Source organism: Cynoglossus semilaevis, chromosome 16 (genome assembly GCF_000523025.1).
Source record: "Cynoglossus semilaevis isolate Cse_v1.0 chromosome 16, Cse_v1.0, whole genome shotgun sequence".
Taxonomy (NCBI): Eukaryota; Metazoa; Chordata; class Actinopteri; order Pleuronectiformes; family Cynoglossidae; genus Cynoglossus; species Cynoglossus semilaevis.
In genome coordinates this window covers 4,447,130-4,468,352 of record NC_024322.1, presented here as the reverse complement: position 1 = coordinate 4,468,352, position 21,223 = coordinate 4,447,130, and the positions used below count along the sequence as shown (strand labels likewise).

The 21,223-nt window shown below is 40.7% G+C and overlaps 5 protein-coding genes and 1 long non-coding RNA gene across 13 annotated transcripts in view; 4 read left to right on the top strand and 2 right to left on the bottom strand.

The window, feature by feature from the left end:
• Window positions 1-17,954, bottom strand: part of LOC112488343 (uncharacterized) — a 43,113-nt gene extending 25,159 nt beyond the window's left edge. The window contains exons 1-3 of the long non-coding RNA XR_003052315.1: window positions 17,110-17,954; window positions 10,078-10,301; window positions 8,619-8,732 (exon numbers count right to left, since the gene is read on the bottom strand). This is a non-coding gene — a long non-coding RNA (uncharacterized LOC112488343). The remainder of the gene's footprint in view (window positions 1-8,618; window positions 8,733-10,077; window positions 10,302-17,109) is intronic.
• The window catches only part of phf11 (PHD finger protein 11), a 959,893-nt gene that overhangs the window by 103,952 nt on the left and 834,718 nt on the right, over window positions 1-21,223 (bottom strand). The window lies entirely within an intron of this gene.
• Window positions 464-4,132, top strand: LOC103391763 (trace amine-associated receptor 13c-like). The gene is made up of 2 exons (XM_008328162.2): window positions 464-1,824; window positions 1,925-4,132. The coding sequence occupies exons 1-2, from the start codon at window positions 1,595-1,597 to the stop codon at window positions 2,742-2,744; spliced, it is 1,050 nt and encodes a 349-aa protein (XP_008326384.2). The 5' UTR covers window positions 464-1,594; the 3' UTR covers window positions 2,745-4,132.
• On the top strand, window positions 6,531-10,993 carry LOC107989767 (uncharacterized). 2 transcript variants are annotated; one of them, XM_017039733.2, is made up of 12 exons: window positions 6,531-6,792; window positions 6,901-7,095; window positions 7,202-7,333; window positions 7,731-7,877; window positions 7,950-8,130; window positions 8,371-8,519; window positions 8,613-8,745; window positions 9,323-9,385; window positions 9,717-9,790; window positions 9,971-10,037; window positions 10,627-10,773; window positions 10,852-10,993. In XM_017039733.2, the coding sequence occupies exons 2-11, from the start codon at window positions 6,985-6,987 to the stop codon at window positions 10,722-10,724; spliced, it is 1,155 nt and encodes a 384-aa protein (XP_016895222.1). In that variant the 5' UTR covers window positions 6,531-6,792; window positions 6,901-6,984; the 3' UTR covers window positions 10,725-10,773; window positions 10,852-10,993. The 2 variants fall into 2 exon arrangements, with proteins under 2 accessions (XP_016895222.1, XP_024919864.1); XM_025064096.1 differs by having other exon boundaries at window positions 6,531-7,095.
• On the top strand, window positions 10,857-16,676 carry kiaa2012 (KIAA2012 ortholog). Of its 3 annotated transcripts, none has more exons than XM_017039714.2 (15): window positions 10,857-11,004; window positions 11,118-11,243; window positions 11,355-11,432; window positions 11,521-11,588; window positions 11,677-11,742; window positions 11,906-11,954; window positions 12,028-12,235; window positions 12,324-12,431; window positions 12,514-12,712; window positions 12,856-13,021; window positions 13,553-13,920; window positions 14,003-14,202; window positions 14,593-14,765; window positions 14,848-15,067; window positions 15,415-16,676. In XM_017039714.2, the coding sequence occupies exons 1-15, from the start codon at window positions 10,872-10,874 to the stop codon at window positions 15,578-15,580; spliced, it is 2,328 nt and encodes a 775-aa protein (XP_016895203.1). In that variant the 5' UTR covers window positions 10,857-10,871; the 3' UTR covers window positions 15,581-16,676. The 3 variants fall into 3 exon arrangements, with proteins under 3 accessions (XP_016895203.1, XP_024919837.1, XP_016895202.1); XM_025064069.1 differs by having other exon boundaries at window positions 12,315-12,431; window positions 13,556-13,920; XM_017039713.2 differs by having other exon boundaries at window positions 12,315-12,431; window positions 15,415-16,675.
• On the top strand, window positions 16,913-21,093 carry LOC103391737 (uncharacterized). Of its 2 annotated transcripts, none has more exons than XM_008328127.3 (9): window positions 16,913-17,130; window positions 18,022-18,515; window positions 18,638-18,787; window positions 18,885-19,036; window positions 19,508-19,621; window positions 19,714-19,798; window positions 19,885-20,090; window positions 20,178-20,264; window positions 20,708-21,093. In XM_008328127.3, the coding sequence occupies exons 2-9, from the start codon at window positions 18,077-18,079 to the stop codon at window positions 20,813-20,815; spliced, it is 1,341 nt and encodes a 446-aa protein (XP_008326349.1). In that variant the 5' UTR covers window positions 16,913-17,130; window positions 18,022-18,076; the 3' UTR covers window positions 20,816-21,093. The 2 variants fall into 2 exon arrangements, with proteins under 2 accessions (XP_008326349.1, XP_008326348.1); XM_008328126.3 differs by having other exon boundaries at window positions 16,915-17,130; window positions 18,885-19,069.

Genomic DNA, 21,223 nt, shown 5'->3' with positions numbered 1-21,223 from the left:
GTGGGAGTGAGAACTCTCACTCCATGTTCACACATGGACAAAAAGGAAGTGATATAATATGATATTAAATATAAATAATATATATATATATACTTGTACTAGTTTGAATGAAAACAAAAGGGTCAAACATGGACATACTGTTATTTATAGTTAATTATATTATGATTAACATGTGGCCCATGAACCAAAAAAAAGTGACACCTGATGTATATTATTAATATGAATAGCCATGTATATATATATGGCTACAAATATGGCCGTCGTGAGACAAGTTTTACCCTACTGATGATGTGTTGTCGCAATAGCAATCCTGCTCAGTACTTACATATATATGGAAAACTAACCTGTCTCATGACGGTCATATATATAGCCATGCCATATATATATATATATATATATATATATATATGGCTATTAATATTAATAGATATCTTTTTTATTCAATAGTTATTGCAGACAAATCACTAAATCTGAACAACCATGCAGACAGACCGTGGGTCACAGAGGTACTGGGTCGTTAGGTACTGGATAGGGAATAGCATCATCATCATCCAAACCAATGGGAACATTTGTGGTAGGCCTAGTGCTCAAACGAAAAGGTGGCAAGGTGATGCTGTTCTGATTGGTATGGTAAAATGTTAGGACACCGGATGAAGTGGAAATGCCAAGACATTTGTATTTATAAACTTGAATTTTCTGATCCCCTGACTAATTTAAAATACAGTATATTTTAGTTGATAAATGCCCATCATATTGTAAAATAACATACAAACAAACAAAAAGTGGCAAACAGTGTTAACTGCTACTGTGTCTAGGGGGGATGTGCATCCATAGACTGGGCTGTTTGGCCTGCAGCTATGACAGGGTTTATAAATGCACTTGGCCCCAGCTCCATTTCTGAGAGACATTTATGTGAAAACACAGCACTGTGCAGTAGCAGGAACAGACGTGGAACCCATGGTAGGGTTAGTCCTGAAGTGGACTAGGCTGATTCTGGGGCTATAAAAAGGTGCAAAACCCTGAGAAAATGTGGCGGAAAGACCCAGCCAATGAACATGAGTGTGGAAAAATAAGAAGGCCACGTTTTTGTGTGGTGCTTGAGTTCTCCAAGCAAAACCCCCACCAAAGGTTTCTCCTATATTTACCATTATTTAGGTCAGACAGGTCAGGCTTCTTTCTTCTTGTCAGTCGGTTCAGTGTGGTGACACCGAGGTTGAGATGCCTGGACTCTCCTCCTTCTCTCTGTCTCCAATTTTCCATACATTCCTCCACCTCCTACTGCCTTCGGCCTTTTCAGATTCAGGTTCCCCAGGCCCAGTCTCAGGTTCTCCAGGCGGAGATTCTTCAAGTTGAGATTTAGGTTCTCCAGATGGAGGCATTCCCAACTCTTCATCTATGACAGACAGCCTCACATCTCCTACCTGTCTTGTTTTGTAGCAATGTGCTTGTTGTCTCAAATGTGACATGGACAGAACTCCACGTTGTGTTTCATACACAGGTTGGAATGGGGTGGGTGCGACCTGTGCTGTAATTTTTGATCCCACAATGTAATTTAGCAAAACACGGAGGGAGGAGCAAAAGGTTAGAGATACATATGAAGGAGCACATGGAGCAGAAGGAGCTTCAGAATCTTGGTGCTTCTTCCTTTCCAAGTATGGAGACAGTTGTGGAGGCTGAGCTGTGCTTCCCACAGCAGAACAACTCCTGTCAGAAGCCTCTGCAGCATCAGAGTAATATTATTTTGATTTCCCTGATATTGTCATGCATCTCTTTGCTCACTGTAACACTGAACCTGCTGGTCATCATCTCCATCTCCCACTTCAGGTATGTTGTTTATTTTTTGTAGTGCATGTTTTGTTTTTTTAGTTCTGTAGCTCAGACATCTGAGGCCATGAGGTTTTCAGTGATGCCTCTCTGTCTCCAGGCAGCTCCACACCTCCACCAACCTCCTCCTCCTCTCTCTGGCTGTGGCTGACCTCCTTGTTGGGCTCCTCCTAATGCCGCTCCAGATTGTCGTTATAAACGGCTGCTGGTTCTTGGGGAGGGTGATCTGTGGGCTCTTCTATTACGCCTCCTTCATCCTGACGTCTGCCTCAGTAGGAACCATTGTGCTCATATCAGTGGATCGGTATGTGGCCATCTGCGACCCCCTGTGTTACCCCACCAAGGTCACTAACAGAAGGGTCAAGATCAGTGTCTGTCTTTGTTGGTGTTGTTCTATCTTGTACAATGGTGTGATTCTTCACAGCTTCTTGGAGAACCCAGACGTGTTTAACACCTGCTACGGGGAGTGCGTGGTTGTCATTGACTTCGTTTTAGGAGTGATAGACGTGGCTCTGACTTTCTTCTGCTCCATTTCCACCATCGTAGTTCTGTATGTTAGAATCTTTCTCGTGGCCGTGTCTCAGGCCAGAGCCATGAGGTCTCACATCACTGCTGTCTCAGTCCAGGGTTCGTTTCGAGTCACAGCTAAGAAGTCTGAGATAAAAGCAGCCAGGACTCTGGGTGTACTCGTGGTCGTCTTTCTCGTTTGTTTCTGCCCTTATTTTTACCCCTCACTCTCGGGTGAGGACTTGTCATCAGATGTAACCTTTTCCATTTTTGGCGTTTGGCTTTTGTACTGCAACTCCTGCATTAATCCAGTCATTTACACCTTTTTCTATCCGTGGTTTAGGAAATCTGTTAAACTCATTGTAACTCTTCAGATACTGCAGCCTGACTCTTGTGATGCACATATTATGTAACTGATAAAAACCTGCTGAAATGACCTGTGCAAGGTTGCTGCAGCGAAGTAAAAAAAAAAAAGAAAAGAAAAGAAATCTAAGCAAATACAAGGTGAATGAGATCCTTCAAACCAGTAAAACAGTTTTTTAAATTATTGTGGTTGTACAAATGTGTCTGTTTCTTTGCTTTGGGCTCTTTTCAAATGAAATTCTTTTGGTTAATATATAAGATGACCAGAAAGTTTTTACAACGATAAAGCTCTACACATGATTTAAAACTCAGTAAAAGTTCCTAAAAAATATTTGTTTCACAAACAGTGAATGCTTTGTGTAGACCTTCCAATTTATGTCCTTATTTATTTATTTATTTTTATCAATTTTCTAACATAGCATTGTTTTAACAGTAGGTTTTTGGTGTGTACATCTTACTCCTTACTCCAGCTAATCTTATTTTCGCGGCATGTCTGGGTTTTATGATTTTATTCCACATTTTGTCCGCTAGAGGGCAGGGCTGTCATTCGGGTATATACAGTACAAGTCTTGACAAATACGTGTTTTTTGAGTGTGTAATAAAGCTATTACTTTATGTCGTCACAGGAGTTGATACCTGATTTTAATCATCAAGATGCAATTCCACCAGTTTAGGAAAATAGATTCATGTATTTAACAGGCCTTGAATCAGATTTAAAATAATAATAATTTTTTGTGTGCTTTCAGTTGCTGTTGAAACAAAGAAGAATACGTCATTATAGCGACTTAACAAGCACAGAGAATGAACTCGCTCACAAATAAATAAATAATAAAACTTAATTCGACGATTAAAACTTCGGACGTTCTACATTTAAAAGTTGTTTTAATACACGAGTGTAACTGTAAACAGCAGCTCATCACTGTGTCGCTCTTTTCTCGTGTCGATTAGGCTAGTCTGCCAGCAGGTGGCAGTAAAACACTGTTAACAGACTTTTTATACGCAACTGCATATAGAATGCAGTAACAGATATTATCCAGCAGATGCCATTATTGAAGAGGTTTGTAAATACATATATTCAGACATTTCCATTATGGTTATGAAGGTTACAGAGGTTTCGTCAAATGTATGTATTTTTCTAATATTAAATATTTTTTGTTTCATTTAACTTATGAATAAAATTTGATCTCTTCTCTTTTAGTTTTTGCCAGTCGCTAAACTCATCAAGTTTTTATCATTTTTTATAGTAACATTTCGCTAGCTCTGCACTAATCTGACACATTTCAGAATCATTTTTGATTATTTATCCAGCACATTTTAATAAAGTTATATTTTTGAAATATTTTTGAATGAATAATATTTGAATCTATTTTGGAAAACCTTTATATTAACGGTACACTGACCTTTTGCTCATATGTTTTATTCTGTATTACTGCTGAACTCCTTTTGTTTTAGCAGTTTTGAATAGATAATAGCATGTAAGTAATTCAATAAACGTTTCAGATAAGACAATCTATTTTTTTAGTGAGTCACTGTAAAGAATAAACTTGTGATAAAAATCATCCCAAAAATGTATCTAGAAGACTTAAAATCAAATAATGTTAAATTAAAAATCACATCGTCAAAACCTTTTAACTAATATGAACCAGACACATGTTTAGATTATTTAACGTTAAATTATTTGTAATTTAATATAAAAAATATAAACAGGATCTTGAGCTGCTGAGATTTTAGATTTGATTTCACATTTATCAAGAATTAATAAATACTGGAAAAGTGTAGAGTTGCAGTGTTTTTAATGTGATCAGGTTTTTACAGGCCCTCCTGATTTTGGAGAGCTTGAGGCCGTACATGACCGGGTTCTGAAACGGCTGAATGACCATGGCGTACGTGGACAGCAGAACACACAGAGGGTACGGCACAGAGGAGACGTCAAACCTCTGAGAGATCAGACTGTAGAAACAGGCAAAGACAAAGGTGACGAGGGAGATGAAATGTGGAGTGCATGTTTCTATGGCCTTCATTTTGGTTTCCCTGGAACCTTTTAAACACTCAAGTAAAATCTTCACATAACTGTACGTGATGTAACTGACCGGAGCGGCCACGGTGAAAAGGAGACCGACCACCAGATCGTGAACAATGGACAGAGTTCTGTCTGGATCACAAGAAAGTTCGAGGACAAGATGATGAGGACAGAAAACCTTGTTGATCACAGTCCTGCAGCGTTTCTCACGTGCAGTGAAAAAGAGCAAAATCCCGATCTCTAGAAAACAAACAACCCAAATCACAACGATGACAATCTGTACTTTCCTCCTGGTGATGATCACATTGTAATGCAGAGGCTTACAAATGCACACGTATCTGTCGTAAGCCATGATGGTCAACGTTCCAAATTCAACACACCCGTACGTGTGGATGTTGAATATTTGGATGAAGCAGAAAACGGCAGCGATTTCGTGAGTGTCCGACAGGATGTGGACCATGAAGCAGGGCAGCAGGGACGTGCTGCCGTAGATTTCGTTCACAAACAAGCTGCACATGAACAGGTACATGGGCTCGTGCAGGCTTTCGTTCACATAGATGATAGCAATGAGGACAGAGTTGGTCAGGATGACCGACACGTAATACAACAGTGCCAGGGTGAAGTACAGATACCTGAGCTCACCCAGGTCGTCGTACATGGACAACACAAACACCTCTGTTGTGTTCGACATTTCGAGACAAAATGAAGGCGAACGTTTCAAAAGCAAAGTAATGCAAGAGGAAATGACAGAAGAGCACAATTTTTTTTTTACATCAGAATGTTGACGTCATGAACAGCATCTGCTAAAACAACTGTAGGAATAGTGTCAATACATTCACAAGAAGCACACACAAACACTGTAACCTGTGGATAAACGAGGTGTCGTTCTGAATCAAACACTCCGCACACTGACACCTGCTGTTACTGCATGCCCCCACCCGTCCCTGATGAGACGGACAGCGGCTGCTCTCCCGGCTTTATCCTCACCTGAGAGAACATGACCATCATGATGGTGACATGACACCACCCACCTATCAGGGTCTCTGTGGAGTCCTGCACCTCTAGGGTCAGACACCATGAAGTCATACAGCAGTATTATGATGAATGAAGTTGAAGTTGTCCAACAGTGGACATTTGAAATGTAATGACTCTCCCTACCATGCTGACTTTGTACCACACACACTCGCCCCAGTTTAAACCAAGACAGTCCCAGAAATGACAGCTGGACAAACTATATATGAAGCCAAACCTAAAATCTGCAACAATCTTTGCAGATTTTCAAATGCAAATCAATGCCGTCAACAGCTTTCCTAATCCATCAACTTGAAAACCACTTCATGAAGTCATGTGACATCAGAGGGGAGGTGAAGACGCCTAAATCTAAGTAACAAATGTCAGTTAAAAAAAATGCATCTTATTTTTGTGAATAGTCTTTTGTGAACAGTGAACAAGAAAAACAATTCAGTTTGACCCAAAAGGTCAGGTTCCCACGAAGAAGACTTCCGTTTCCACCATGATTAGATCAGATATTGAGGTTTCAAAGGTTGTACAAACTGGCTTTGTTGTCGACGAATGTGTCTGTACGCATGTGTGTTAGCATATGTGCACGGGTGAGTATGTGGGTGTATGAGTGTTAGTGTGCTCTGGAGTGTGTCACATGCCAATGCAGCCACGGAGACAGAAACACAAACTCTGGAAAAATCCTAGCAACTGGGATCAACCAAATGGATACACAAAGCTGTTGAAACACACACACACATACACACACACAGACTATATTATATCAAGGTATTGGTAATGTAGACCCATGACAGCCCAAACCATCTTCACCGTTTCTTTACCAAACTGATCAACAGTGTGAAGACTTTTGTGTTTGTTAAAGGACGTTTCTAAAACCTAGAAACTGTTGCATCTCTGTTGACTTTTTGGAGTTAATAAGCAAAGGAATTTGTGTGAGTGTGTGTTGTCAGGAGTGGCCTAAGACTTTTGTGTGTCCCCTCTCTCTCACTCTCTCTCTCTCTTTCTCTCCTTCCTTCTCTCAAACAGACAGAAGAGAAGCAGAAGGAGGCAGGAGAGAGGTTTGCTCCATTTAATCAGGTCAAAGTCATTTATATTAAATTCATTTGTTTGTCTTTACAGAACATGCCTGAGTATATTTTCTGTTTTTTTTTTCTTCTTTTCTTAAGTCAAGTCAGTGATACTTCTCTACTACCACTAAATACTGCATCTATGGTCGTGTTCTGATCACGCCAGGACAGAATTCCATCATCATGAAGGAGCTGTCCCTCTCCCTGCTGAGTCGGGGCTGCAGTCAAGTGCTGACCTCAGAGCACAACACTGAAGGATGTGTTGGACGACTGGACGTTTGCTTCACTCCAAATGTAATGTTCACTCACGAAAGCCGACGTTATTCTATCTTTCGAGGTAGTACATTTTTCTCTCACTGTACAGCGTGGTGATTTTAACCCTGTCGTATTCTGTCTTTAGGATTACTACCTCTGGAAGTCCCAGGAGTCTTTGCTGCGGTTGACCAGCAGTGGGCGCCTAATCTCTGCTGCACAGTCGGGCCTTCCTAAGACCTACAGCACTCGTCGAGGTCCCCTTCTCCTCTACTCACAGGTATGGCAGTTGCAAAGAGTCGGTTCTAACAATCCATAGGACGTTGGGAGAATATTTCCCAAATTCCCAAACTGAGGACAGGGGACAATCGTAATACCAAATAAGACGTATAGGGACCAGAGATTATATCTATTTAAAAAATGACAAAAAAAAAAAAAAAAGATTTGTGTTTGACTAAACAATTGACCGGGATTGGAATGGAAGACCTTCACGACCTGAGCATCATCTATTGACAGGCCACAAGAAGTCCCCTAATTTCTACAAAATACTTCAACAGTCCAATTAGTAAATAAAAGTTCCAAAACCCATCAATCTTTACAAAACTCTACATCCAGCCATAGATTACAAACTGAAAGTGTTTAGCTTTAATTTTTTTGCCGCTCTTTGTCGTTACCAGGATCTAGTTACTGTGAAAAGAAATGTCAAGTTAGAGGCTGGGAACAAGAAGAAGAAGGTGCACTACAGAAATACTCCAAATGTCCAAAAGCAGCTGAGCAACCTGAGAGAACTGACCACAGCCATTCTGAGCTACAGCACCAGCCAGGTGATTGGACTAAAAGAGAAATAAATCTTATACTTGAACCTTAAATTACAGGAGATTTTGTTTTCTTTCCAGCACCCTCCATCCAGACCGGCTCCAAACTTCTACTCTCCTTTTCATTTCCCACCCGTGCATGTTCCCACTCCTCTGCCGCTTAGTTCACCGAGAGCACAGCCTGACCCAGCCTGGTTTGTGCCCATGAACTTACAGTGGCTTCCTGCATGGAAACACACTGAACTACAAGATAATTCACCAGGTAGAGACCAGGTTGATGGACTGTATGAGACTGAATACCAAGAAAGGCATGAAACTCTGTGGTATAAACCAGAAACATTCTGACCTCTAGATAGATATCTAGTTAGCTAGTTAGCTAGATAGATGGATAGATAGAAAATTGATAATGCTTAATTAATTGACTTTACGTACTACACTAAATTGTTTGCAGGAAAGGAAACAGAGCTGGAACACAGGAACTAATTAACTAAATTGTTTGCAGAAAAGGAAACAGAGCTGGAACACAGGAACATCATCAGACTGGATGTGTTCCTTCAAAATGCCTCTCCCTCCAGGAATCCATCCCCACCAGCAAAACCCCAGCCGTGGGTTCATTACGTAGCGACAACCACAGAACCAGAAGACACTGAGGTGACGTGTTGGAGACTTGTGTTTACCAGAAACAACTGTGTCAGTTTTTCCTAATGCTAATGCTAATGCTGGTCTTTTTTGCATCTGGTGCAGACTTACTTGGACATGTTCTTCCAGCAGCCTGAAGATTCAGGTCCACCTTACACTGAGATGAGACGTCGCAGCACAGAGGAGATCCAGGATCCGAACTTCAGCTGTGTCCATGACATGGTCCTGGACAGGAGCGGTAGGAACAAGAATAAGTATTTGTTATTACAAATACAGTACATATGAAGTTGTGACTAATATCACACAGTATCACAAAAGGAATGCAGGGTATGTACAAGTAATTAAGAAAATAGTACAAATACTTCAATATAAGTCATTTTATATGTTCATGGGTGCCCAATGCATAGTTCGGGATCTACCAGTAGATCGCAAAGGGAGTGCTGGTAGGACATGAACAAATGAAATATAAAACATTTAAATATAAATATATTTCTAAAGTGTGTAGTAGTCCCCACTATTGATTGAGCAAGATTGTGCCATTTAATCAGTATCCCAACATAAAACATATACAAAGTATATTTGGTTTAAATATATATTTATTTTGCATATATATTACACATTTTGCAAACATATATGCATATATATGTAATATACTGTATATATTAATGCAAATATATATTTTGGATTTTGAAAACTGTGGGCACCCCTGAGTTATATATACACTTTAATATAAGTTATTTTATAATAAATATAAACACTTTAATCTTCTTATCGTTTGTTTTTAATTGATGTTTCCTCATCCCCATGTACTCCAGAAGAACCTGGTGGAGCAGGGCAGCACTTCAACACTGAGCTGGAACCTCAGGGTTCTGTGTCAGGTAATATCTAGAACAGTTCTTCAGATCAGAGAACCAGAAATGACCCCAATTGTGAAGATTGTTCAGATTTGTGTTTGTTATTAAACTTGGTCGATTCCTTGGATAGTAAATTGTTATTTATAGCATTTAAAGGGCAGGTTTTTCCATTTAAAACCAATATAGATGGTGGTCAAATCAACAGGCTAATTGTTTTAATTCATTTGTTGAAGGCATCTGATCAAGAAAGTGCTCAAAAAAGAGGCAAAGTAGTTAAATACATAGTTAATACTTGTTATGTTAATGTTATGTTAATTTCTATATTGGTGCCTAACAGTGTCCTTTTCTTTATCAGGTTTGTTTCTACCTCCTTTGAGAGTGGGGATGTCCACTCGGTTTGACCACAGTGGAGAAAGAGGACAAGACAAGGTAGGACAGAACATTTACAGTATTCATTAGTTAAAATCAAAATAGAGAAACTGTGACTCTTTTTGTCAATTTATCATTGGAGAATTGAAAAAAAAAAACAAAAAAAAAACAATTGCTGTCTTGTGTTAACACCTCCAGTGTTCTACCTTATGCTGATGTCATTTGTTCACTGTTTTGCAGATAAGGTGGAGGAACAAGGTCAATGAGCAGCCTGTGATTCTGCCTGCACTGTTTCCAGAGAAAGAGGGTAAATGTTACGTCAAAAACATCTAGAAAAGGGAACATACCGGTAGCAGAGGTAGAGAGGGAGTTGTGGGGGTATTCCACCCAGGGCAGGAACGAACTCCAGGGGGTGGTGGCTGTACCAGGAGGTCCAGAGTCTCGGTAGCAGAGGGGAGCAGAGAGGGTGCAGATGTTGGTGTTACCTTAAGGGGGCAGTAACCCATAAACCAGGTTCAAGGTGATGTGAGACCAAGGGCACCAGGGGGATGGAGGAATCCTGATCCTGGAGCTGGGACACAGAGCAGGAGAGTTAATGTACTTGTGCGATTACCTCAGGAAAAGATTGCTTATGACTGGCCAACGTGGCTCCTTGTTTGGCAAGGGCAGAGAAAAGGTGATCCAAATCCCTTGTGTTGGCTGGACCTATCGTGGCCAGGTTCTGTCTCAGTAAACAAAAGTCCAAACGATATACAACCCCGCCCCCCCGGGACCTCACAGTAACAAGAGCGTTGTAGGAAGCAAGGATTCCACACCTGTACCATCGTTTTTTTTTAAATAATTTTTTATATATGCTTTATATATATATAATAAGTTCTCTTGACTGCATCTTTCAGAGCTGACACGTGCAAAGACGAAAGGAGAAAAAGAAAACACAGACAGAGAGTGTGTTAAAAATCCAACAGCAGGTCAAGGACCAGGAGGAGGAACATGAAAGATGAGCTTTTTAAATGGTCCCAGGATTATAATGGAGCCTGATAATGGTAAAACAGAATACCCCCCCCACACACACACACACGTTCTTTCCTGTACCATCTGATAAACCCTTGTATCTCTTCCAGACCCTGGTCTAGTAGGACTGATGGATTCTGGTTCAGCGTTGAGGGGCCTGGGCAAACAGAGCTCCATGGCTTATTTACAGAACCGCCTGCAGGATCCTCGAGATGCTGCTAACAGAGGTGTAGTCAAAGGCCTTCTGCCCTTGGAGCTGCGGGGTAAGAGGGGCAACTGGACTCATCTAAGCTGTTGCTGTTATATATGGGTGGTTTTGCTGATACTGTATATTTTACATCACTTTTACATCTCAAAGAATTGGTTTCATTTGTAGATTTACAGAACAGCAAACCAGTGGGCTGCCTGATCCTGGGGCCCGATGGAGAAATCATTCAGCTGTCGCTGTACGACAACAACCAGGAACGAGGTCAAGGTGACAATGACATGCCGCAGCAGCAAGGTGGGACACAACTGACGACGGAGGCACATGAATCATGCTAAGAGGTTTTCAGATCTATTCTGTACCTCATACAAAGCAGTAAATTAGATGAACTTGGTCTTTGTCTCTCAGCTCTACAGGTGCTATCCCCAGAGGGAGAGACGTTACCCTGGGTGGTTATGCTGCAGCCTGAGGTCACACACGATACAGGTACGAACCAGCAATAAGACAAGAGTGAATGCTTGAAAACCCAACTATCGCTACATCCTTTGCTCCAACTACTTCCTGTTATATGCAGAAGCAGAAGTGGAGGACAACTCAGATGTTATGGAGGAGAAAACCCAGCACAATCAGCCAATGCATGCAGTATGTTGACGTCAACACCGACTTTTTGTTTTGTTTTCACGTCTACGCCTGCATTTTCAACGTGCAGTATTTTGTCTTTGTTTCCCAGGAAACAGAAAGTAACACATCTGCTGATGTGTTTGCAACAACAGCGCAGAGCATGAGTGACGAACGGGTGAGTTACAACTGAAAACCACTCAAGTTAACTGAAGTGAAAGGTCAGAAAAACAGTCTCACAGGAACCAAAAAAAACCCCCAAAAAATCTAAAGCAAAATAAAACATCGTAGGATCGATCTGATGTTGACAGTTGACAATATTATCGCTCTTTTCTGCCCAGCCTTTTCACAAAACTCCTGCATTTTCACCTACAAACCACAAGGGGGCAGGTAACATTGTTGCTTTCAACCTTGATTTGAAACTGTAACATCTTTAAACTGAACTGGTTTTTGGTTGCTTCAGGGACACAAGGAAGAACGGAGGCTGAGATGCAAACAAGGTCAACAAGAAAGGATGTCAGGAACAGCATTAAGATGCTGGAACTGAGGGACAGTGTGGGAAACAAGGAGTCAAACAGGGGCAAATGTGAGGCAGACGAGGTGAAGGAGGGAGAGGAAGAGGATAGAGAGACAGGAGAGAGCGGACATTTGACTGGATCACACCAAGCAAGGTTTACATTGAAAATCTAATAAATCTAATTAAAAAAACTAAAGAAGAGTTTCTATGAAAGTAATTACATTTGTATGTAGTCTTTCCAGAAAGAATCGTCAGATCAAAGACACCAGTCCAACTGTGACGGAAACTGTGGAAGGAAAGAGGACTAATATAAAGAGGAAGGATGATGAAGAAACTGCAGTCACTGCTGGGTAAATTATAGGATTGATGAAGTTCTAACATGTCAAACTCTGGACCTTTAACCTCATGTCCCTGCGCCTCACTCACTTATAGGAAAAAAGATTTGAAAATGCCAAAAAGCAGAGAGTTGGAAGGACAGAGGTCTTTCAGAAGGGACAGAGAAGCAGGAAGACAACAGAAAAAAACAGAAAGCAACTCCAGACCAATGAGGAGTCGGAAATCAGACGAGAGGACCAGGAAAGACGCAGGAGTTTCTCGGGAGGGCTCTGCTCTTCCTGCTGTGGCCTCTGCGGTAACATTTCTGACATCGACACTGACGCCATGGCTGTTGGCGTCAACAGTTTGTTCAAAGAAATAAAATAAAAACTGCCTTAAGAGAGAACATTCATCAGGTGTAGGGTTAAGATTATCGTCTCTAATCACTGCAATTTTTAGGAAAACGCAGCAAGAGACAGACAAGGGAGGATAAAAGAGGTGAAGATGAATGAGGAGGGAGATGCTGGAGGCGGAGGAGGAGGAGCGGTGGCAATGCTAAAGGAAGCATCTGCAGGGAGGAAGAAGAGGAGGAAAGGGAGGCTGACACAAAAGGATGCTGTTGATGGTAAGATGGTGCCAACGTTCAAACAGAGATGTCAACCATGGGTTCAGAGTGAAAAAGGGTTCAGTGCTCGCAAATCCTGGCAGATGATGGAAAGAAAGTACACTGGAAAAGTTTTTGTTTCCTACTTTTTTTTCCCTCTCAGGAGTGTGGGAAGAGGCAACTGGACTCACTCGAGTTTCCAAGAAACTTTCCTCCAAGAAAAAGTTGCCGTGTTCCACAATTCTGGGTGGAAAACAATAACTCAAAAGTGAGAGAACCTAAACCAACCTGAGCTATCAATAGTGGCTTTCTGATAAAAAAAAATCCTTCATTCCTTTTAATATATATTTTGATTAGGGTCAGTCTGATCTGATAATGGTCAAAAGTCCAGGATAAAAAACAAAACAAAAACAAAAAAAACAACTATAACCTATTGTGAGCCCAAATAGTCAACTTTGAATTTGTTCAATGGACTCCAGCTTCAGGATCTCATCAAAACTTGTTGTCTACTGTCAGTTAATATTCTTGTATGTTTTTTTGTTTTTCTCAAAGAAGAAAACAATGAGTTGGAGACGAATCAGAAAATGGAAAAGGATCCTCTTCAGAAATCCTCCGAAAGCTTCTCTCTGACACAAAATGACAACTGCGAAATTGAATTAAATTCAGAGGAGGACTCAGAAATCGACCATCTTTCCAACTTTGATGATCGCAGAAGTATGCGGTCAGTGAGTTCTCTCAGATCGTCCGCTGCAGCGTCACAGTTCAATCTGAGGAACACGCGAAGGTCGGCCACCTCCTCCTGTGAGGGGACCTTAGTTACCGGTGCTGTGGATCTGGCCTCGTCCCAAGGTCGTCTGTCGTCATGTTCGGCTGTGATGGTGATGGATGAACAGCTGATGTTGAACACCAAGAAGGCCGAGGTTGGTAATGCAGTGTGGAAATGTTCTCTGTAAACACTATGGTCTGGACCAAGGAGCTTCGGGTGACATGTTGGTTTCTCAGATGTCCTCACCCAGAATGAATCAGGAGGAGATTGCTGCGCTGCGTCGGGCCCACAGAGCTGAGAGACGGAGGGAAGAGGTGGAGAGGAAGAGGAGGGACCAGGAGGAAGAGGAAAGGAAGCAACAGGAAAGGGAGCAGATGGAAGAGATGATGAAGAATGAGCTGCAGGAGGAGAGAAGGAAGCGAGCTGACGAGCTCAGGTTGTAGACCGTACAACATCATTATTCGGTTCCAAGGGTCTCTGGTTCCTCTTTGTATAAGTACCTTTGACGGGTGATACCAGACTTTTGAATTCGATACGATATCAATTACTTCTTTGGTGTTTTTATTCAGTACTCGTACTGATACTTACTAATTAGCATTACCTAATGAGAGTGATCAATACATCGATATTTGTGAGTATAGATATATCCATACCACTGAATCGATACGTCAATCACCAATGGCTGCATGTTGCTTGAAATCTGAACCACTCTTTCTCTTCAGGTCATGGTTTTTGAACTACTGATAACCTGTATGGAAGATACAACTTTTCCACCATTACCTTGGACTCTGCTATTTTTTTTACTAAATTCTGTCTCTATTCTAAGACTGAAGAAGCTGGCAGAGGAGGAAGAAAAAAGGCGGCGCGAGGAGGAAGAGCAGGCGAGATTGAAACAGGAACAGGCAGAGAGGGAAAGTGAAAGAAGGAGGCAGGAGGACAGGAGGAGGCAGATGGCACGACTCAAGAAGCTAAGGGAGGAGGAGGACCAGAGAAGAAAAGGTGGGAGAAAGAGATAAAGTAAGAAAAGTAGGAGGAAAGGAGAGATGTCAGGTGAAAAGTGAACGTTGTTATCTTTCCACAGCTGAGATGGAGCGAGTGCGGCTAGAGGAGCAAAGGAGGCAGGAGGAGGAGAACGCCATGCTGCAGGAGATGGACGAGGACGAGAGAAAGAGCTACCTTTGCAGGAAGGAGCAGGAGAAAGAAGAAAACAGGAAAAGAGAGGAAGAGCAAAAGAGAAGAGAGAAGGAGGCTGCACTGAGGGCTGCAGAGGAGGCCAAGATGGAGGCTGGGAGGCTCCTCAGGTATACTGTTAAAATATATACAGTATACTGTATAGGGGTACCTCTAGATACCAGTATAATCTGTTCCACAACAGCACTGCATTTGTTCCAGCCCACCAGAAATATACTATTAATGAATAAAATTAAAATGTATCCTTATCTAAACACTAAAAACACAGATATAAACTAATATATAATATAAAATAATAATAATAATTGTTTCCTCCTATAACCAGGAAAATCTTGTAATAGTTGCTAACTCATAACGTGGGAAACTCATATTTCAGGTAGCTTGTATCTCGAAGCCCCACTGTATGTATATGTATATATATATAAACCAAATCAATCTGATTGTGCTCTTTCTGCAGAGAGATGGCGCTGTTGCAGCAGCATCTGTCCTTCAAAAGGACCTTTGACCTAGAAGCTGGAGGTCTGGAGAAAACTCAGGGGATCTCTCGGCCCTGGGTCTTCTCTTATTTCAGCTTGTTACAGTTGATGGGACTTAGTCCATCTGAAGCTGAGCCCACAATATAAAGATGGATTAAGTCACAGGCCCTGATCCCACTCTGTTTAGTGTCTGATTATTTCCATTGCCTTTTATTCATCCAGCTCCAACGGTTAACTTGTAGAGACAAAAGTGTTCAGAAAAGTGTTCAGAAATATGAGTGGGCCAATCAGGTTCTTTACATCACGATGATTACCAACCTAAATCTCTTGTATCTACGGTATGCTAGAAGAGTATAACTACTCTATTTATTAGCACAAAATGTCTTATTTAGCTTAATCATGTACCCTTCAGCTCTACGAAATCAAGAAGACCATAGCAGTCCCACAGTTACCACACTCTGCAACAACATTGTGTTGACACATCTTATAATGAATTATAATTGATGAAAACAACTAATTATTTTAAATGCTTGTCAAGGTCCTTGAATTCATAGAAATTTGTGGCAATGAAATTATATAAGATATTGAAATATATAGTTAGTAAAGGTTTTAATATGCATGTCTAGAGATTTATAAATTCACCAGTATTATAACTATTACTAATTTGGTTACAATGGGTTAATTTAAGCAAAACTTTTTTTAAAGTCATGTTAGTGGTTGTTTCAAAAGCACAGCGTGTCAAAATAAGCCCAGAGATGATGAAACATTATCATCCTTTGGTACTTAACTGTCCCCTCCCTGGTGTCCAGTACACACTGATGGACCAGCCCCTGGAGACATAATTGGCTGCAGCCACACAACATGGAGCTAATTAGTGTCCAATTTAGTGGATGATGAGTTTTGTCCTCATGGAATGGTCTTTAAAGCAAATACGTAAACTGAGTCAAAATGAAGATTGGAGGTTTCATAGTGTTTACAATTTATGAATGTTGTTTTCTTGTTATTTACAATGTAACTTAATTTACTTTATTGGACTATTTAGTGGTGATTTTGAGAACAGTTGTAGTTTAAATAGTCATTGTTTCCTCAGAGAGCAATTAAACCTTCTCTGAACCAACAGTAGATACATCTAACAATTTAAATAAGGTCTCCAGGGATGAGTACTGTTGACAAAATTAGTGTTATTATTAGTATGGATAATAAATGGACATGGCTAAGGTTATTGAAGAATACAAAATAAAATAAGTGTTAAATAACAAGGTGAAGGATTGTGTACTTTATTTCCAAAATTTCTGACCATTGTAGAATTTATTTTTCGACCAAGAATGGAGGCCCTGTCTTAATCGACGAGCTTTGTTTTCTTCAACTGTACCGGAAATACGTCATAGGTTTATTTTTTTTAACAACACTAAATACACCACGATGCCTATTCTTCCTTTAATTTAATCTTAGTATTATTATTAATAATATTAAATGAAATTGTATTATAAAAGCTATCCTTGAATTTTCTAAATACGAATAAAAATATCAAGAGTCCCTGAAAGCAGTCATAGGTACTGGCGAATGCTAAATTCGGTTAGCTAGCTGCTAATAAACAAACAGACCTAGAGCAATTAAAAGCGTTGTTAAATACAATACGTTGTTAATACATTTTGGCTCATTCGTCACAAACTCACCTTGGAGACAACCACAGCCAGGTAAGAAATTGGTGTTCAAAATGTTACCCGGTTCAACTTAGTGCTTATGTTTTGTTAGCTATGCAGTCATGTGTAGGTCTAAGGGAAACCGTTAAAAGAACGGCTGCTTCTTATTAATTATCAATTTAAACCAATCAGCCACACCGAGGTGGGTATGATTTAGTCACTGTTAAAAAAGGAGACAAACGGGGACGAGATATCTGTTTAATTATAGAAACAAGACGCAAATTCGCATAAAGGTTTTTGAAGACGACCCCACGCCATTTGGTCTTATCTAAATTTTTAGATCGTTTGTTACAAAACCTTACCAAATGTTGTGTTGCTTTTCTGTCCATTTTATCTTGAGTATTCGGTCTTACTGTCCAGGGCAGTGTTGCCCTCTGGAGATGCTGTTTTTACTTACTTTTGGAAATTGTTAATCATTTTACATAAGCATAATCTGCTGTGCCTTGTTGAACTGAGACCAATACCAATCATATATTAAAGTTAAATTTTACAATTTTTCACGTGACTTTCTTATTACCTACCACATTTGTTTTTTTATTCTCAAAATGAATATATATTAGGGCAACCACAATTATCTTTATGTCATAACATAAGAAAAACTCATCAATATTACTTATTAATTTAGCAATTTGCATTTTTGTTGACTAGTTAATTTTTTATTTTTTATTTTTTGTGAACTTTGGAAAGTTTTCTTGATTTTGGTGATCACTGCCTCTATCCTGTCTAAATGCCAAAAGGAAATTGTTACCAGTTTATAAAGATATTCTGGGCCCGACCGCTTAAGTGTGTTGCTTAAGTCTGTTTGACAAATTTTTATGTTAGAAATTTGGATGCTTTGACAACACAGTATTAGGTGATTAAACTGAGCTCTCCAACCATACACAGGTAAAGCTTGAAGAACCCCCCTCCCCTGGCTGTTTTATAAAAGTATTATTTCAAAATGGATGTCAGCATTGCAGTATCCCTGATTCGAGGCCAGTTGGATACTGTTGTGAAGCGAGCGGTAAATGGAGCAGTGGAGACGGTGCTTGCAGAGATGCTTAAAGTGGTTGGAGTTAAATTCGAAGAGGTGAAAGCACAGTTGGCTCTGATGAAGAGGGACAACTTGGCTCTGCAAAGGGAGAATGCCATCAAAACAAAGGAGAATGACAATATTCGAGCCAAACTGCGTTACACCGAACTGAAACTGAAGTACTACAGGCAAGGGGTGGCAGAGGAGCTGCAGCAGAGAAGCTCCGTCACTGCTGTTGTTCATGTCAACCAGTCAAGCTTCCCCCAAACTCAGAGAATTACTGCAGACCTTTCTCCAACTGTAACCTCCTCAACTTGCTCAGCTCAAACCAGAACCCCCGAAACTGCTCTGACAAGAAGCAATCAAGGTAAGTTTGTTAAATCAGTTTAACAAAACAAACCCCAAAACAGATATCCATTATGTTTTGATATCACCTTGGAGCTTCATTGTGTTGTTTTTATTATTATGATTTTTTTATTTTTTTTGCAGAGTCCACTACTCAACAAAGCACTGGAAGATGCTCTGTGAGATCACACAGCGATACAGATGAGGAAGTTATCAGCTTTGACTCATCTGAGCAGGTATTACATGCTCCAATATATGTGGACACATCTCCAGAATCTCTGAACAGCAACACAGGTAGGGGTTGTTGTTACATGAACACATTTATCACCCTTGTCTCATTGAGTCTGTGTACAGTCAAAAGTAGCTAAGAAAAATACCTTTGTTTGTTCAGTTTTGTTGTGCACTACAGAGCAGGATGCAACAGAGAGTGTGGACGCTGTTGTAGCACCTCCCCCCCCTCCTCCCCTTGTACAAGCCCTGGATTATGATGAAAGGATGCAGTCAAACAATAGTCCACTGTCCCCAGGTGGTTCCAACCAAGCTGTAAGCTCCATATTGCCCTCCTCTGCTCTACAGGTGACAAAGCACTTCTACCTAACACAGTGTTAAAACGACTTAAACAACATTTGTTTATATAATGAATATAAAGATTCAGTGCTGCCACCAATGACTAACTGACCAATGATTAACTGACTAATCTAAATGACTTAAATCCACTCAAATATCTGCCATTTTATCTTAGTTAAATCAAATGTGAACTTGTTACATTTGAGTCAAAAAGGACGACAAAAGAAGACAGTAGATCGGGAGGAGTGGATAAGTGAAGAGGAAGTGAAGATATATGGAAACATGTTTGGGGTGCAAAGAGAACAATTGTGGTACTGTAATAGGAAGACAGAAGTAGCATAAAAGTACTTGTTAATGGTGCTCTTGCATAAGTAAAACTCATCAGTTGGAAAGCGAAAGAATAAGACATGCTGAAGTTGCTGGTCTGTTGTGCTAACTCTGGTGCAGGTGAAGGAGGAGGACGAGGAAGAGGTGATCTGTATCAAAGAGGAGCAAGAGGAGGAGGGGGATCCATTATTACTGGACTACCAGATGCAGCAGAGTCTCATGACAAAGTCAGAGGTGAGACTCCTCCATGTCCATGCCACAAGACAAATCACTGTTGTCCAGAGATACTGGGATAATAAATACACTGTGTTTTGTTGTTCCTTCAGGCTCAAAGTACAGTGACAGAGTGGTTAGAGCTTCAGACAAACCAAAAAACCCCTGCAGGTTTCAGTGCAGCTATTCCAGGCACCTGTGAGTGAGACTAATATAAGGCCTATGGTATTACATACATTTTCCTAGGAATTTAAACAATATTTTTTTATGTCTGTGCATTTCAGACATGGTAGTTCAACAATCAGGCTCGCCCCCATCACTTGTAGACATGTCCTCCGGTGTCCCGACTCGCCAGGCTGTGAGACCTTGGAGCAAAGATCTGAGTCTTTACGAGGAATACAAACTGCGCAGGAACGAGCAGAGACGGCGGAATCACAGCAGGCGCAGAGAGCAAGAGAAGTCCCTGCCTCAGCCGATGCTGGCTGATCTGGTACGTCTGAAATGTTGTTCTAAATACCAGGGTAGACATTCTAGATTCATACGTAATGTTGATGTAAAATTTGATGTTGTATTGAAGGTGCGTGTGCGGCGAGAGAAGACCAGGCTAAGGGTGGCCAAATGGAGAGCGAAAAGGAAACTGCAGGCCCATCTGATACAGGCTCAGGTCAGTTTGTGTAATGAGCTAGTGAAAAAATATTCATGTTATGACACTTAAAGAAAAGTTCAGCCCACTGTCAGGATAGAAGCTGTCATGGGTTAATGGTGGAGTCCATACTGGACAGTTCACTATCAGTTGTTTCCATTTTGTCTATAAATATATACGTATTATCCCATTGAAGTTTACTAAGGTAACCACAATCCACCCAGATACGGTCACTAACATGTAAGCAGCATAGACTACTTAAGATTTGATGTTCTACACGTTCCTTTTAATGGAACAACCAAGCTGTGGTACACACTACACCACCAAGCTGTTCAATTATTAAGAAGCTACTTCCCGCAGCAAAGTCACTGTTCAGGTTTCACTCAAGAGTATTTATGTACGTACAAGTAACCTCTACACCAGCTAAGGCTTCATGTAAAGCATGTCTCTCTTTCCATCCATAGACTCATGGTGGCACTGAAGGTTTTTCCAACTGGTTTGCCCAACTTCAACCAGGATCAGTGAGTGGTGAAAGTTTCTCAGCTTGGACCTGCAGCAGTCAGCAGAAATAGAACTCCCATTTGCCTCCTTCCACCACCACCACCACATTCAAGGTCAACAACTTTTCTAACCCTCCTCCCTGCGTGAACTTCACTACTTCCTCCTCCTCATCCTCTCTATTACAATATGGCTCCGTACCCATATCTTTTCACCTCTTTACCATCGTCGTTGATCTCTAACAATGAAGGGACGAGTCAGAAATGTGACTGTTCATGAGATTTCTGAGAGTGGTTGCATGCTTAATGTTGGACTAATGTTCATTCAAGGTCTAATAAAAAAGCTGGCAAAAGGATCTGCGTCATGACCTATTGACCTGGATAGAGATTAATCTAGACTCAGCTGTACATTACGACCACATTCAAACTCCACCCACTGTCATTTTTGACATCTAAAGATTGCAGAGTTGTCAAGGTTAGAGA

Coding starts and splice junctions, on each gene's coding strand:
- LOC103391737 (XM_008328126.3), top strand. CDS start 18,077: ATGGATGTCAGCATTGCAGTATCCCTGATTCGAGGCCAGTTGGATACT. Junction 18,516..18,637: donor TCTGACAAGAAGCAATCAAG/GTAAGTTTGTTA, acceptor TTTTTTTTGCAG/AGTCCACTACTCAACAAAGC. Junction 19,622..19,713: donor GTCTCATGACAAAGTCAGAG/GTGAGACTCCTC, acceptor TTGTTCCTTCAG/GCTCAAAGTACAGTGACAGA.
- LOC107989767 (XM_017039733.2), top strand. CDS start 6,985: ATGAAGGAGCTGTCCCTCTCCCTGCTGAGTCGGGGCTGCAGTCAAGTG. Junction 7,096..7,201: donor ACGTTTGCTTCACTCCAAAT/GTAATGTTCACT, acceptor TTCTGTCTTTAG/GATTACTACCTCTGGAAGTC. Junction 8,520..8,612: donor CAGAACCAGAAGACACTGAG/GTGACGTGTTGG, acceptor CATCTGGTGCAG/ACTTACTTGGACATGTTCTT.
- kiaa2012 (XM_017039713.2), top strand. CDS start 10,872: ATGGATTCTGGTTCAGCGTTGAGGGGCCTGGGCAAACAGAGCTCCATG. Junction 11,955..12,027: donor TACAAACCACAAGGGGGCAG/GTAACATTGTTG, acceptor TGGTTGCTTCAG/GGACACAAGGAAGAACGGAG. Junction 12,432..12,513: donor GAAACTGCAGTCACTGCTGG/GTAAATTATAGG, acceptor ACTCACTTATAG/GAAAAAAGATTTGAAAATGC.
- LOC103391763 (XM_008328162.2), top strand. CDS start 1,595: ATGAAGGAGCACATGGAGCAGAAGGAGCTTCAGAATCTTGGTGCTTCT. Junction 1,825..1,924: donor ATCTCCATCTCCCACTTCAG/GTATGTTGTTTA, acceptor CTCTGTCTCCAG/GCAGCTCCACACCTCCACCA.